Source organism: Thermobia domestica, chromosome 7, assembly GCF_964235325.1.
Source record: "Thermobia domestica chromosome 7, izTheDome1.hap1.1, whole genome shotgun sequence".
Classification (NCBI taxonomy): Eukaryota; Metazoa; Arthropoda; class Insecta; order Zygentoma; family Lepismatidae; genus Thermobia; species Thermobia domestica.
The window spans coordinates 294,167,673-294,184,239 of record NC_137460.1 but is presented as its reverse complement, the minus strand read 5'-3'; the positions used below and the strand labels follow the sequence as shown (position 1 = coordinate 294,184,239).

Below are 16,567 nucleotides of genomic sequence, written 5' to 3'. Positions count from 1 at the left end.
TGTTTTCACTACTCTGGCTGACGAGCTTGCACCCTTTGGACGCATCCGGTGCTATCGCGCGAGCTCAGCAGCTTCGTCCTACTATGACTGGGTATGTGAGGACCTAGCTTACGATTGTTCGTGTTTTTTTTTTATTCTGATTTTTACGCCATACATCCAGATCCCTTATTTATAAGAAAATAGGGCCTATGTTCAGCAGAAGGCGTCCAGCTCTTTTCTCTAAAAAATGTTAAAATTTTGGTAATTTCTGTTCACATTTGGTTAGTTTAGAGTTGGTTAACTTAGTTTAGGATAGGTTAGGTTAGTTTAGGCTATGTTAGGTTAGTTTAGTATATGTTAAATTAGTGTAGGACTCCCGCATATTTTTCCAAAAAATGATAGAATTTCGCTCATTTCTACTAATATTAGGTTAGTTTAGGTTAGTTCAGGTTAGCTTACGTTAGTATGTGTTAGGTTAGATTTGGTTATGTTATGTTACATCTAAGCACTTGCATCACTCATTTCTCTTGTAAATTTTGTGTTTTTTGCGTGCTTCTGGACCCCTTGTACTAAACATACCCCCTGATTTCTAAGTCAACATAATCTAATCTAACAAAATGTAGTACATTTTGGTACTCTTTTCGCTTTCCGTGTGGTCTGGCAATACAGCACAAATGTCAAGAGTAAACATAATACAAGGATATGGAATATCTGTACACGCACAAATTAAGTTTGGAAATAATCCTTTGTATATGCACATATCCACCGTTGGATATGTACATATACAAATCGCCTGCACAATACAACGCATCTCCTCCCCTGGTCGTGTCCCCGTGGTATTCTCCTAATCTGACTCGGTTAGATAGCGTTCGGGCTTTTGGTATACCTAAACGTAACCTACACGAACTAAACTAATCTATTCATACAGGCTATGATAATTGCCATGTTGAAATGCTGGCGGGGGTTTGACAGAGTAAAAAATCTTAACCCAGATTAAAGGCAGGAGAGTAAAGGATGTCCAGAAATATGAAACTCAACGTAATATACCCTGCTCTAAGCCTTATTGTTCTGAAAATACTCTGTGGTACTAAGGACTAACGCTGTATTTAATACGCGTTTTCTAGAAATATAATATACTTACATAAAGTGAGAAGCAAAGGAAAATCTTCTGAAAAACACTCCATCTATTCCGTTGGTCATTAAATATACTTATTTTTGTTTTGTGTTGCAAATCTTCTAAACAAAATCGGCAAACTTCTTGGATATTGTCCTTTCGAATTTTTCGCATCTTGCTTGAATAATCCATAATCATATACGTGTCATTACATTCAATTTCATAAATTTCACGTAGTTTCTATTGATCATTTACCGTACATTACATCTTCGTACTTCACTTTCGCCAAATACTTGAAAATAAACAATAACAAAACATTTATACAAAACAAATCTATTTTAGTGCAGTGTTGCCACAGTCCTAGCTCTGTATAGTGATGTGTAAATTCCCGGGAAGATATTTTTCGGGAATATTCCCTGGAAAGATTCCCGGGAAGATTCCCAAAATGGGAATTTATGTATAATCAGAAAGAAAATTGCATTACTATATTATGATTTCAAAGTGGAATTAATTTTTATATCACAGCATATTATTACTGTTGTCCACATATGATTCTTTAAAATGTATATTCTAAACGGTACTATGTTACTTTATTATATTTAGAGAGTACGCATAAGTGTATATTTACTTACAATATGTTCTATCAATTAAATATGTGTGAAAAAATTATATAGTAAGTCCTAATACTTTTAAACCGCTTAAGAGTTTAAATTTATATGTAAGTGGATTTGCTAAACTAGACTCTAGTACTGATATTATAAACACATTAAATTTATAAATGTTATAGACCAATTAGATTGGGAAATGCCAGATATTTCACCAATTTATCAACAGTTTCGCATACATATTTATGTTCACAAAATTTGCAAGATACATACTTATCTTTATATTTTAGCACGTAACACCATGGGCGGACTGGCCCACCCTGCTACCCTGCAAATGCAGGGTGGGCCCCCCAAACAGGCGGACCCCCTCCACAAATTTTAAAAATATGTGCAAAATTAAACCTACCAGCATCAAAAATATGGGAGGGTAACTCCCGCAAACTTGTGTTTTGCATAAAAAAGACATAAAGTTAAACTTTCATGAACAGACCTTATTCTTCTTCACGTTTATCGACTTGAAAAGGTTCCGTCTATGAGACAATCAGGCCATAAAACATTGCGGGGTTTGTGATACAGCAGCTGTTAAAAACGAGCACGTTAACTACTACGTTTTTAAATATAAGAAACACAGTAGATTTCAGGCTGTTATTGGATTTGGATACCATTGCCTACTCCGGTCCTTTTAAAAGCTGGCGATTGGCGATGTTTTAAAGAAACAATAGTTTCGTAGATATTGTTATTGTGGAAAGTGGAGGTGGAGCCGGAACGCTTTTGAAATGCATTGTCCTCAGACGAAGCTCCGAAGAAAGAAATCGGATCAGGCTTCGTTGTTGTTGTTTTTGTAGTTGTTTTCAGTGCCATAAAGCGAAAAGAAATTAATCACCACTATCAACGATTGTTTTATACAAGAGCCATTCCACACGAAAGTGAGCCTGAACTCAAATTTTTGAAAACTGTCAAAACCAATGTATTTTTACATATATATGAAGTAAATAGAACGAAATTTACTTTTCCATAAAGAAAAACTTATTTATACGTGTAAGATGTCAACTGCGAAGAAATTTTTATTCTTGTTATCTGCAACATTTTACGGTATTTTGTGCATGTTTGGCTGAAGTAACTTCGAGCTATTCAAGATGCTTCTCTTTGCTACAAGCTGCAGTTGAAAAGAATGTTTACAGGATAAAAATTGTTTATAATATCATTAAAGATATAAACGTCAACTTGAGTGTCCTGCCCGTGACAGAAAACTACCAAAAGTTATTATACTGAACTGCTAAATTTGAGAATGTGGTTCGTACTTAGTAGAAGTAACAATTTGCACGTGTACTTCACATTTACCAAATTTTGGACTAATGCTAATAATATATTTCGATTTATTTTAATTTGAAAACTTCTTCTGCACGTGACAGTGGGCATGTCATTGGTGAGAAAGTTTGTGTACATTGGTTATTCATGATAGAAAATGATTCCATGTGTACTAAAATAAAGTTTTCTAAGCATGAACATTATTTACTTAAATAGAGGATCATCTATTGTTGTCAGTATGATGTTTTATCTTAAAATAAGTGTCATATAAATATTATCATTAGCGTCACCTTTTCGTTCGTTTCAAGGAGAAGTGGATGGGATTGGAGTACGTACAAAAACGCCAGCATGGAACTTTGTGAAACAAAAGAAAGTAATTTTAGAATGTGCTGCTGATTTTGCAGCAGCTTTAAGCTCTCCGTTTCAAAATATATGTTTTACTACTATCATCAGCAGAAACTTAAAAAAAGATGCTTTGAATAAAAGGCGGGAAAATGCTCTTATCAATTGAATGTCTCCAATCAAAACACTTTTTTCTGCAATTTGACAGCAAAAATTGAGTAGTTCGTCAAACTTTTAAATCAGAGCTTCATCCGTGTAAAATCTTTCAATTCCTAACAGACTTTTATTCAGATTCTGAAAATGATGATTCCAAAAGTCATGAAGCTATCCTGAGCGACGACTTAGGTTTGCATGTTAACAAGGCTCGTGTTAGGCCAGCTGTTGAAGATATAACACAAGGAACATTTTTGTTGATGGAATTTTTCTCTAGTGGACAGAAAAAGAAAGCATAGACATGCAACTATCGCACAAAGCCCAGTGGAAGAGGGCGAAGAAGTCAAGGAAATTGGTATGAAGACCGTAAGCGATTGCGGTAAAATTTTCAAGACTGTTGAAGATGAGTCTTACATGCATTTCAATCAAATAATATCTGTGATACCAGCAGTTTCGTGGCGTTGGGGGAAGGGGCGAGCGGGGTGACGGCCCCGGGCGTCAAAATATGGGGGCGCAAAATTCAGGAGGAAAAAATAAAAGATATATAAAAATGGAAGTAAAAAGTATTAAATAGTGCTCAAAATCAAGGAAAAGCAGGGTTTATTTTTGAAAATTTTCTTACGCATGGCGCCAACCATGTGACGCTTTGCGGCTGGTCTGTCGACCTCACTCAAATTTACGGAGGCGCCGTCGTATACTCTCGCCCCGGGCGCTGATTTTCCACGGCACGGGCACTGGATATCAGCACCTATTTTATATAATGTTAGACAGTGGTTTGTACGAAGTTCCCTACAAGGTGGGTGTAAATGAGCAAATAAAACCATTTTCTAAAGTGTAGGTGGTTAGAAATAAGTGTACTATATATTTTTATTTTATGTGATAAGAAAGAGCCCCAAGTAAAGTACGGTAAATAGAATTATTTGTATACAATGATATAACAGAACAGCAAAAATTGATTTATTTTATTTGTTTTCAAATCATTCTTATTGAGATTTTGTGTGTTGATTCACACGGTGTCTTGCCCGTGACAATCATGTGTCCTGCCCGTGACACAGTAAAGTTGAGTTTTTTTGTTAATATAAATATTTGGCAAATTTCTCTTAAGTGAAATTTGGTATAAAATTTCATCATTTATACATTTCCGTTTAAATAAAAACATTTTGAGCTAAGAATTCACAGAGTTTCGTAACATTCACTTGGTGTGTCGAAAGTCACTTCTCTTTTTTGTCCCCGCCCATGACAGACGTTTAGGAATTAATATTTTCTACTCTAAACAGAAAAAAATACTGAAAACATCAGCTACATATACTTCTAAGTCTGTACTGCCCATGTATCATACAATAACAGAATTTATGTTGTATTTTTAGAAATATACAACTTTAAAGCATCAGAAATGCAGTGTAAATGTCCTGCCCGTGACGATGGAATGGCCCACAAACCTCAAACAATTACTATCAAGTTGCTGTCCTCGGCTCGTGTTTTATTTGTATATTACATCAAAGAGCAAATCCGATAGCAGCAATTCAATTATTGGAACACCAGTTACGTGTCGCTTGTCGAGGAAGACATATGTGGTTGTGTCAGTATGGATGGTAGGAGTGATTGTAAGATTACTGTAAAGGAAAAATATAAAAGTGGTGCTAAAAAGCGAGAACACAAACGAAGATGTGATTTACAAAAAGCTGCATCTGACCCAAAACAACGTAGGCTATTTGAATCTGTGAAGCTCCAAGAAACAAATGAGCGTGATGTGACTCATTCGAGTACTGCAGGACAGTTGCCAGTTTTTTTTTTCTGTCTAAGATGTTTATAAATTATAATGTATACACCAAGTCTTTGGAATTTCAGTCAATTGTAGCTTACCTTTTATATCTATTTTTACTTGAAATTACACAACTTTAACAGGCGAACACGAAATTAACTGAACTGTTTGCTGCCGAGTAGTGCTTTCAAACGGGTCAGATCAGGCTTTCATGGGTCAGGGGTCGAGTCAAGCCTACTTGAGACACGGGTCGGGTCAGGTCACCTACCCTAGGGTCAGGGCTGCTCTAGCCACGGGTCGGCTCGCGTCAACTTTCTTATGCGCCGTTTCGGCTAAATCCTTCTCGAGTCGTGAGGGTCGAGGTTAATGCTTTGCTTTTGTATGAATGTATGGGATACTATTTATGGCTTCGTAGATGGACTTTTATATGTAATATATATGAAGAATGCCAAGTACATTTTTTACATTTTTATACAGTGGGCCCAGTGGCGGCTCGTGGAGTTTAAAAGTGGTGGGGCACATCCAAAATACCTACATATTAGGGAGTCATATATATATATATATATATATATATATATATATATATATATATAGCATTAATAATCTACCATAGTAAAATACTAATTAAAAATTTTAATTATGTCGGTGGATAGTTTTGCCTCCCGTCCCCCCAACATAATCTGAAATAATCTACTGCTACATACTAGGATAACATTGAAAGCCAAACAAAGCAAAGCTTCGTTTATTTTTTGTATATCAGTTCCAGTCTTCTATTTTTGGCTGTAGAAAACTCCTCTATCACACGCTTATTGAAGTCCGGAATGGCATTTACCATTTTCTTCTCTATTGATAGTATGGCCAGTGCGGTCAACCTTTCGTTATTCATGGAGTTCCGCAAGAATGTTTTTAATATATATATATATATATATATATATATATATATATATATATATATATATATATATACAAATGCAATAATCCTGTCATATCACCATAACTATGCATAATAAATAAATACCTGAAATTTCCAAAGCTGGTATTTAAAAAAAATGGACTCAGAAAACTCGCCGTCCCAGGCCATGACCCATGTTGGCCCATGTGTAAAAACGCCCCTGATTGATATTTTGGGTAACGAATTATTTATTTGTTTTAAACAACAATTTGTTTCAACTACTATATGTCCATTTCCTTCAATTATGTGTGTTTTTTTAATTACTTTTCTGGGAAACATTATATACGTAAAGTGTAGCTCACTATTTGAAAATACGATTGCAGATTCCGATTGGTAACTTATGTGTGTAAAATTTAGAAGGTCAATGTATTGTAAATTAACTGCACCATGGTGGCAACCCTTAATATGTCATTCACTACACCCGGAAAGGCCAAGCATAAAACTTTACCACCCCCAAATTCTGAAAATGGCTTGACCCTCCTTCCTCCTTCGCCCTCCTTCCGTTCCCCTCTGTACAGAGCTGAGTTTCCTTGTCGCGACCTTCTTACCGCTGTATGTCCCATAAGACAGAGCACAGCGCCTCATGCGACAGGTCTCAACATTACTGTGCCCATTTTCAATGGATATAGCCATAACATCCCCTGCCACCTCTGATGATAGAGCTACTGTCAAAGCATAGAGATTGTAAGTCCGCAGCCAAAAATCAACCGTCGCTGTGTTGCCAAGTTTCGTCTATCCTACGAAAGCGCATAACCACAGCCTCCTTCACTCGCAAACACGGCTGTGGCGGAACAAATCCAACAATACAAAAGAAAGAAAGAAAAAAGCTTCTGTACGGATTTAATAATTGCAGTTCTATTTGGATCATAAATGGCAGGGCACGTGACCGTGTGCCCATAAACAGATCCGCCGCTGAGTGGGCCCTGATTTCAGTTTAGCAGGGTAGGCCCTATGGTTGCCAGTCCGCCTCTGCGTAACACTGCCATACACGATCTTTCATTCTATCAATTTCACGAAATTCACATGTAGTACGTTAATTCACATGTAAGAGAAGTCCGAGTACCTCTTCAGAAATTAAAGTCAGAGATACTGATTGGTAAATTCCGGGAAGATATTTTTCGGTAATATTCCCGGGAATTTATGTACAATCAGAAAGAAAATTGCATTCTATTACTATACTAAGATTTCAAAGATAACTTCGTTCTTACATCACGGTATGTTATTACTGTTGTCACCAGAGAAGTCTTTAAAATGTATATTTTCAACGATGTTATGTTATTTTATTAATATTCTATTATATTTAGAGTGTACGCATAACTGGATATTTATTTGCAATTGGGTTCTATAGAAGTAAATATATTTCAAAAATGGTATAGTAAGTCCACATACTCTTAAACCGCTAAACAGTTTACATTTACATGTAAGGGGCTTTTCTAAACTTGACTCTACTACTGATATTATAAACATTTTAAATTTTTAAATGTTATAAACAATTTTGTCAAAACTTGCGCATAAATATGTATGTTCACAATATTTGCAAGATACTTTGTTATCTTTGTAATTTTGCATGTTACATTACCACACACGACCTTTCCTCCTGCCCATTTCTCGAAATTTCGTGCGTTAATTCACATGTAAGAGAAGTCCGAGTACCTCTTCAGAAATTCGGGTCAGAGAGAGGAGGCAGACCGACGTCTATTACTAACGGTATTTCAGGGTTTATTAATAGTACCTCATCTCTATTTCTACATAAGTTTACTTAGTTCCAAATTACTTTACAAAATGGTTCCTTTTCATCATTTGTAAATTAGTACTTTGCTAATTTTGGCTATTGTCTAGCATTGGGGACCAGCTTTTGCACCTACTTTTTTCCAATATTCTATTCCGATGCGGTTGTTTTACGGTTCCATACGTTAAATTACGTTACCAACATTAAATTCAGACAACATTGCAGAGCGAGCGTTAGCGAGTGAAGGCGGGTTAGAACCCCGCATGGCACGTTGTTTTATATCTTCGTTACCAACAATTCACTTTCTTTTCTCACATAAATCACTTCCACTTACCTTTACGGTTTGTACAAATCCCCTACTGCCCTAAAAAATTGTGTTCGATTCTTTCATGACTACTTGAACATCACTATCAACTCATGTCTTCCGTAAATCAACCTACTATTTGCTAGTTTTGGCCCCCAATATAAACAATTAGCTTACTTTTTAGTGCAAATTCAAATGGAACTTTAAAAATCATATTATTAGTTAAATAAAGTACAGTCAAAGAATTTTAAATTTTTAACCTCCAAATTCTTTAAAACCTAGAAGTGAATCATTATATATTAAAATAAAGTAATTAGTCATATGGTTCTTATAATTTGGAAGATAAAGTAAACAGTTTGAAATAAATTCCTTCCCGGGAATGTATAGGTCAGGGAAAAATCCCGGGAATATTCCCATTTTTAAATTCCTTCCCGCCGGGAATATTCCCACAGCCCATCACAAGCTCTGTAGTGGGCTGAAAAATAGTACCAAATTGAAACAATATAGAATACCTATACATGCTGTATAGATATTCCGATATAAGGCTGATTTTATATACATGACTATATAACACGAAACTACAAGAGGCAATGCTCTAGAACGCCCCTTGCTCTCTTAAGAGTCTAAATCAAGAAAGTGCTCTTTTTAAATATATCCAAATAGGAGAACCCGAAAAACCGTGGAAGTAGACGAAACTTTTGTCGCACGTATGAGGTATAACAGAGATCGCAAATTAAAAAGGAAAACACAATTATAATTTTGGTATGTATTGTATGGAGACCAAAAGAACCTCTATCTCAAAGTGAGCAGTAAAACGAAACGGTATTATGGTTATATATGTAAAAATATAAAAAACGAGGAAATAATCAATCATCTCTGTTCGTGTGTAAACAGTAGGGGAAAGTCTCGTACCTATGGGCATTTTTTGAATTTTATTTTTTATTTGTTGAACAAATAACACCAATGGAGCCAGATTGTTTTAAAAACCTTTAAACATTCGTTCTTTATTACACAAAAAATTGTCAGGTCCTGGACGCTTTTTAAAACCAAGTAATAACCGATTTTTGAAACCCATATTTCGTGTCCTGAGGTACAACGGGGGCATGTACCTATGGACATGGGGTTATGTACCTGAGAACAAAAGGCATAGAAGGCAATAAATAATAGAAAACACATCTATTGCGTCTTTCTGGTTTTTATTCATTGCAAAGTTTGATCCATTAATAAGAAAAAACACGGTTGTGTAAAACATGTAAGGTTGGTTCATATAATTGGCAAATACAAGCGTACAACAACGAGTCTTAAAATATGACAAAATGTTATGGTAAACAAAGAGAAACTGATTATCTAAAAAAAAAAAAAATATTCACAAAATGCATTAAGTCGGGAAAATGAACAAAACACTTTTAGGTCTATTTTTAGATTTCGTATCTTCTATAAAATGACTCCACCAAGGTTGTTTCCCATAAATGAGATTGGAAAAGACAATTGCCTTGATTGCCTCTCCGAACCACCTACGATATTAGGATTAGGTAGCTTCAATTTTATTTCACCTAAGACAACATCATAAATGCTGGGGGGTTTCTCAGGTGAATAGTCGCTTGAACATGGGCCGCTAGCCTTCCTCCTTTATTATGTAATCTTGAGAATGGGGCGGTGCCAATCGCTTTACCGTCAACCTCAGCAGACGAAAACACTGAGCAATACACAAATTCAACAGGATGCAACAAAAGTGGATGAATGCTGACGGTGTTTGGGAAACAAAAGCGACAGGACGCGGTCTTGTAAGAAGGTATAAAACAGAGAGACTATGAAAAATTTAAGGGCTCGCATCAGTCACAAGTTCTGACAAGGAAAAGAAAGAGAAAGAGAATAAAAATCTTATTATGAATAGTCCTAAGACATCAGGGACCTTGCTGCGTACTTGTGTGCGTTATCGCAGCGTAAAATTTACATTTTAGTTGGCGATAATTGACATTTCAGTTATAACTGCTTGTTGTACTTTTTGATTTGTGTTGCGACTTGCAAGTTTTTCGAAGATCGATACTGAATGAGACCTCAGATGAGGTATAGTTTCTTTTTTTCTTTTCTACTTTCAACCTAAAAAGTTTTTTCTGTAAAAAAAAACATCAATTGACTGTGAACTGCAGCACTACTATTTTCCAATAGTATGCTGATATGTGTTGTTGTGGGTGATGAGCTTAAGTTTGTGTATGGTTTGGGATATTTAAAATGAGATTGCCCTATATCCATTTTTATTTGTTTCTTTGAAATAGTAATACCGTGTATGTGTGATATGCAAGTATCACATATGTAAGGAAACCGTATATGTAAGGGAAATATAAAGCAGAACAGCTGTTATACTTTTTCTTGCATTGTAGGAACAATATATTGCATGAATTAGCATTTTTCTATCAAGCAATACTTTTTCTTGCATTGTATGGAAAATATATTGCATAAATTGGCATTTTTCTATCAAGCATTACAGCCAGAACCGTGGTCAGAACACTAACACGAGAGCGTTTAAATAACGGAGTTATAGTTTGTTTTTTGGGAGGGCAACTTGAATTAATTTTATACTCATATATACATACAACAAACAATTGCAAGTTTCAGGGGACTGGGCCCCTCCTTGCCACCCTCTAGCTACGAATCTAATTTTAGCATACCCATTTCAAAACTTCAAGCTACTTTACTCTTGAGTAGTGGTAACTCGTAGAAGTAGCTGATTGTTACGCAAACTAGGATTGTTTGCACCAGTACATCCAATTGTTTACAATACGTCTTTGTTGTTTGAGCTTGAGTACGCACGTCTACGTGTGGGAATTTCTAAGTATTTAGGTTAATTGACCGGCCGATTGCGTTATTTCTTTGGATTCAAAATGGTATGTGAAGAATGTGGGGAATGGGGGTGAGACAAGTGTGCATTGTTTTGATTATATTGAAGTAGCTGAAATGATTACGTGACAGGATACATGTACATAGGGATTGAATGTTTACAATTACTAAGAAATGCGTATGATTGTTTTGGGGAGATGTAGACTGCAAGTGCGTGTTGGGTTTTGTATGGCACTCAAGAAAGTAAAGTTTACGGTTGCGTGATAGTGGTTGTTTATATTTTCTTGCGTGTACAATTATATACACTAGACACAGGAGGTGTACAAGCAGGCATTGATGTCTTAATTGTTTGTTTTTATTTAGCGTAGACGTCTCATGTCCGACTATGTTCCATGATTCTCCCCTCAGCAATAGTGTATTAAGGTATAGGCGATTTCATGTTCGTAATGCTTACTGTTGCGCTTGTGTTGACATATAGTTTACAGAAATGTTTATGATGCAATAGGTATCTGCTTTCCGTAATAGTCTGAAGTAAGAGAACAATTTGTGATGAAAACTGGCATGTTTGTTTCTCGTACATAAAAGACTTTTGACCATATCTATTAGTCATATAATCAGTATAGTGTTTTGTCAGGGGGGCATGTTTTTTTTTTTTTTTTTTTTTTTTTAGGAAACAGCTCTTATGCTAACTTTTAAAACCATATGACTTACGGTTAGGTGCACGAAAACTTTTAAAGTACCGTACATAGCTCCTATTTTTAAAAATTGCATGACATTTACGACCGTTTACTACTTTTGTTTATGTCAAACGAGGCATCCGTCGTTCTCCTACTGAGATATACTTTCTCTCCTATTAGCAATATGAAATGTATTACTACTTCCATTCAACGATTTCATATATTCTTGAAGTGCATGAACAGACGTAAGTTCTGCTGTTATACTGAATTAGTTTCTTTAGATGATCCGCCATACAAGCTTAAGTACTTCATTTATCAGAGAACTCCCAACACTCTCCTATTAAACTTACGTTGAATGTTCCCTAATAGATATAAAATTTACTACTGCTAACGCTCTCCTTAATGAAAGACGTATTCTAGTTTAAAGAACATAACAATGAAATGTCCTTGCATTTGTTAACTTTAATTGAATCACTTCTTTAATCTCATTATATTTATATTCTTCTAATAAATTAGTTGGATGGATTTCTAATGGAACATTTTCACTGTGATTATTTTAACTAGTTCATAAGAGAATTTTTTTCTACTCTTTCTATTGGTACTCTACATAGGTTGGCATCCTCAAACAGATATTTTCATGTATGCCAGTTATGTCCGAATGTTTACTATAGAAACCTGCTCTCAGAGTTTCATTATATACGTCCATATTTTCTTCTAAATTTATCTTTTCACTGTTATGTGTACTACCAGTATGACTTACTTCCTTCATATCAGTCGACTGATTTACTAGCTAGTACACACGTATCTGTTACCAACAAAATGAACTAAGCGCAATATACCTTATTAGAATCGTTCAAATACTAAGTATTTAACACTTGTAAAATATTCTAATGCTCTACCTTAACAGGCAAACATTATATCTATACAGCTATCCTTACTTTTATATTTGAATATACGAGAAAAGTCTATGCTTTTAGTTCTTCTACGTATTTACCCTTGCTGTGAAATGTTCTAAAAATGCAAAGCTCACATTGCATTGAGGACACATTCGCTTCTCTATTTCTCTTCCTTATTTAACTCATGAGGCTTCTTCTTTTCGCTCTTACTGTACAATGATGATCCCATAAATGTCTATATAGACGTTCCTAATTAATTTTATGCAAAGGACGATCATAGTCTCCAATATGATAATCTCAATGGACATGGCGTTTGTATTATCTTCCGTGTAACAACCAAGAGTTATAATTGAAATCAAACCTCACGAATGTTATAATTTCGATATTTTTATTTAGTGCTAATGCGAAATAAACACTATCTCTGATTGAATGTATCATATTTTATTCCAACAATGATTTTCCATATTCAAAAAATAACGAACAAATAATTACTATTCACGAAAGAATGCTTTTAAGACTAACTCTATAGCATATGGATCACAGACGTTCACATAACCTCTTCATTGTCTTCTTGGCGTATGATTATCGCGATACGGGTTTGTCCCAGCACGGTGATGTGGCGCCTACTAGAAGAGCAGGTTGAGAAATATTCCAGCGAGTCTGGTCAGACAGGTAACCTCTATCTTATGCGTTTTTCTACTATGTATTCTTATTTATGTAACATTAATCTATGATTAGGTCTTCCTAATGCTTTTTTCCCCGATTACTCTTTCATTTTGCGTGAGTTGCTTACCTAACCCGACCCTAATAATGTTTGCTAAAACATATATAGATATATATATTATAGTTCCCCATTCCCGTTCCTTTTTGTATATATATAATACATTCCCTGAGAGTAAGCGACCATATTTTACAACAGGCATGGTTTTAAGCTTGAAATTCCTCGACACAATTTGTGACGACAAGAGATTTTAAACTGAATAATAACTCAAATTCCTTGCTTTTAGTTTGCAATTAATTTCTTCGTGCATGTGATCTTGCTTTGTTAATATTGATCATAGATATTTGAAACCATCCACTTTATGAAAAGTATTATTGGATATTTTAACGTCTCCATAATTTTCCATATACGGTCTTACCCTATAAAGTTTGAACCGAAAATAGGTTCGTAATGTTTGCTAAAGCAAGTAGGTATTTTAGTCCCCCACATCACTATAGAATTTAAAAATTTAAAACGTTTTATTTCGGTATACCAACAGCCATATGTTAAGCTTTAAAGAATTATTTATGTTACTCCCTTTAGTAATTTCTTCACACTGCTAGTTACAGGTCAAAAAATTAAGAATTTTTCAACTAACTTTGATCTTAATATAATAATATTATTTTTATTGCCTATCTTTTAATACAAGGTTGCGGCGACTCAGTGGTAGAGTGCTTACATATGGTATGTGGGACCCTTCATTCAATCCCCAGCCAAGTAAGTTTGTGGTGGGCAACAAAGTGTCCATATGTTTTTTCGGGGTTCCTCCCATTTCCAGTTTTATTCTTCTTTCTTTTTATAGAAACTCCTTGTTAAAAATTGTACAGCCGATAAATATATGTGTACCATACACATTGTTAAATAAGGTTTTCGCAGAATGCGAAGCATTATATAAAAAAGCAAAACCGATCAACATGAGACTCAAATATTTTCTGTTTCTTCTTGATATTTCTTTCAATCCTAGAGCAAACAAGTATTAGTACTAATACATGCATCCAGCCTATCGTACTGGCTAACGTTCATATCGTCGGTTATATTCTCAGTTCATCGCTAACAAAAAGTATACCATACTTCAGCCTGAAAATAACATTATGTTCCCTAACATATAAGTCTTCTCCAATCCTTTTCCGTTGATAATATACTCCTCCTCGAAAGCTATCCTTCATAAAAGACATAAGCAATCTGTAAAAGTCGTTGAAGCAAGTGTAAAAATATTCTCATCTTTTGACAACATAATTCTCAGTACATCTTAAATGTATCGTAGAATTACATTCTTTCACTGTCAAGATATTTCTGAAAAACGATTTTAAAATAATTATTGCATACTGTCAAGACAGTGTACTGAATTTTCTCGTGCACAAACAGTACACTAAAATAAGACTTCCCCTGAAAATATTCTGTTACTTATCAATGTACTTGCGTACTAAGACAGACACACAGGAAAAATAACAACTGAAAATGTAAACGGTAATAAATTTTATTTCATATCCGTGCAACCTAAAACTTACAGATTTTATTTTCCTTTCAGAAAATCAATAAAAGCGTTGTTCTCTGATAATCAAATTCTTTTACTTTAAAACCACGCACTGTCAATTTCACATAAAGTCCCTCCTAAAAGAAATATTTAAGTTAACCGCAGTATTTCCTAGGATACTCAATTTTATTCAATTATTATACTAAAAAGAGTATTCTCTAAGATTTTATCATTTTCCCTTTTGCTGAAAAGAATGACATTTCAATACAATAGGTTAAGTGTTGGAAAATACCATGTCTATACTTCTCTTTCTGAAAAGAACAACCAAACAGTGAGAAGAGAGTAAAAGAGGGGATGGAAAACGACAGCTATTGAAATACAGCTCAGGGAGGTTCCTCCTAAAAACTTGCTTTTTGAGACTCACAAAAACCTTTACCCTTAAAATTAAGAATCAGAAACAATCGTCAAACACAGGAAACGATTTACCTTTTCTTTTCACATATAACAATTGAAATGAGATGGTTCACAATTCTAGAAATAGAATATCAAATTTTTTCCACAACTATTTCATTATTCTAATTTTTTCTTCTCTTTCTTTTTCAACTATTTACATTTCTTTGTACATATTTTCATTACTCTTCATTAGAGTGCTGTTATCGAAGTCCGCTCAGTGGTAGAGCGTTCACCTCTGGTGCTTGGGGTCCCGGGTTCAATCCCAGCTCCCGCCAAGTGAACTTTGTGGTGGACAAACACCGTGCTCGTGGGTTTTCTCAGGGTTCTCCCGTTTCCTCCCACTTTCTTCATTTCACTCATCTCTCATCATCAGCGTCTCCTTTAGCCTAACCGGCATAACCGTGGGACGTAAAACTCAAAGATTTCATTTCGTTTTCATTTTTTTATCGAAGTCCGAAACTTTTTATCGTTATTTACAAAAAAATCATTTTCTAAATATAAAACAAATAATCGCAGATTTAAACAATATTCACAAATGTGTACTTCTGGATATATGTCGTTCTTATTTGCACATTCACTGCTAAAAACCCTTTCGGGAACATGCCGTGATCGTCTTTCAAACATTTCATCGATAATGTTTAAATATCGTTATGATCCATCCTATAAAGAGAAAAGTAAAGGATTTTCAATAAGAAATATTTTTAAAAATATATGCAAAGTAATAAATTAAGTTTTTTAAATGCTATAGTAACTATTAAGGAATACAAATCCTATATTCAAGCAAAGGGCGTGCTGTTAAAATTCTATTAATATGAGTAAGACACTGAGATTTTCATTCTTTCCACCCTATTTTTCTTTCCTCTCACGAATCCATGCATTCAGATTGATAATTATCAATATCTTTTTAATCTGCAATAACTTTTTAGTGAACAAGCGTTTCACCCATGAATCGTGTCACATTTTTAAGAAAATATTATACCAGTAATAGATATTCTACAATATAGCTCACAAGTAAAGCCATCATAATTTCATCTTCACTCACTTGAATTTATTCAACAAATGTATTTCTTGTGGTTATCCATTTACCCTCTGAGATCCTTTAAAATATAGTGTCATTTTCCAAAACAGCTAGTGTGATTCGAATACTGTCAATGACTACTTTTTTGACATTAATAAGCAAAGCATCTATACCAAATATATTTTTAAAAATGTTAACAAATA

The 16,567-nt window shown here is 34.7% G+C and overlaps 1 protein-coding gene across 4 annotated transcripts in view; it reads right to left on the bottom strand.

Moving 5' to 3' along the window:
• The window catches only part of LOC145691057 (uncharacterized), a 235,495-nt gene that overhangs the window by 137,413 nt on the left and 81,515 nt on the right, over window positions 1–16,567 (bottom strand). The window contains exon 4 of one of the 4 annotated variants that reach the window (XM_081766705.1): window positions 15,905–16,006. The exons of the other annotated variants lie outside the window; for them this stretch is intronic. Coding sequence (XP_081622831.1) covers window positions 15,985–16,006 — 22 coding nt within the window. The 3' untranslated portion in view covers window positions 15,905–15,984. Of the gene's footprint in view, window positions 1–15,904; window positions 16,007–16,567 lie in introns of those variants that run through there. 4 annotated transcript variants of the gene reach the window in all.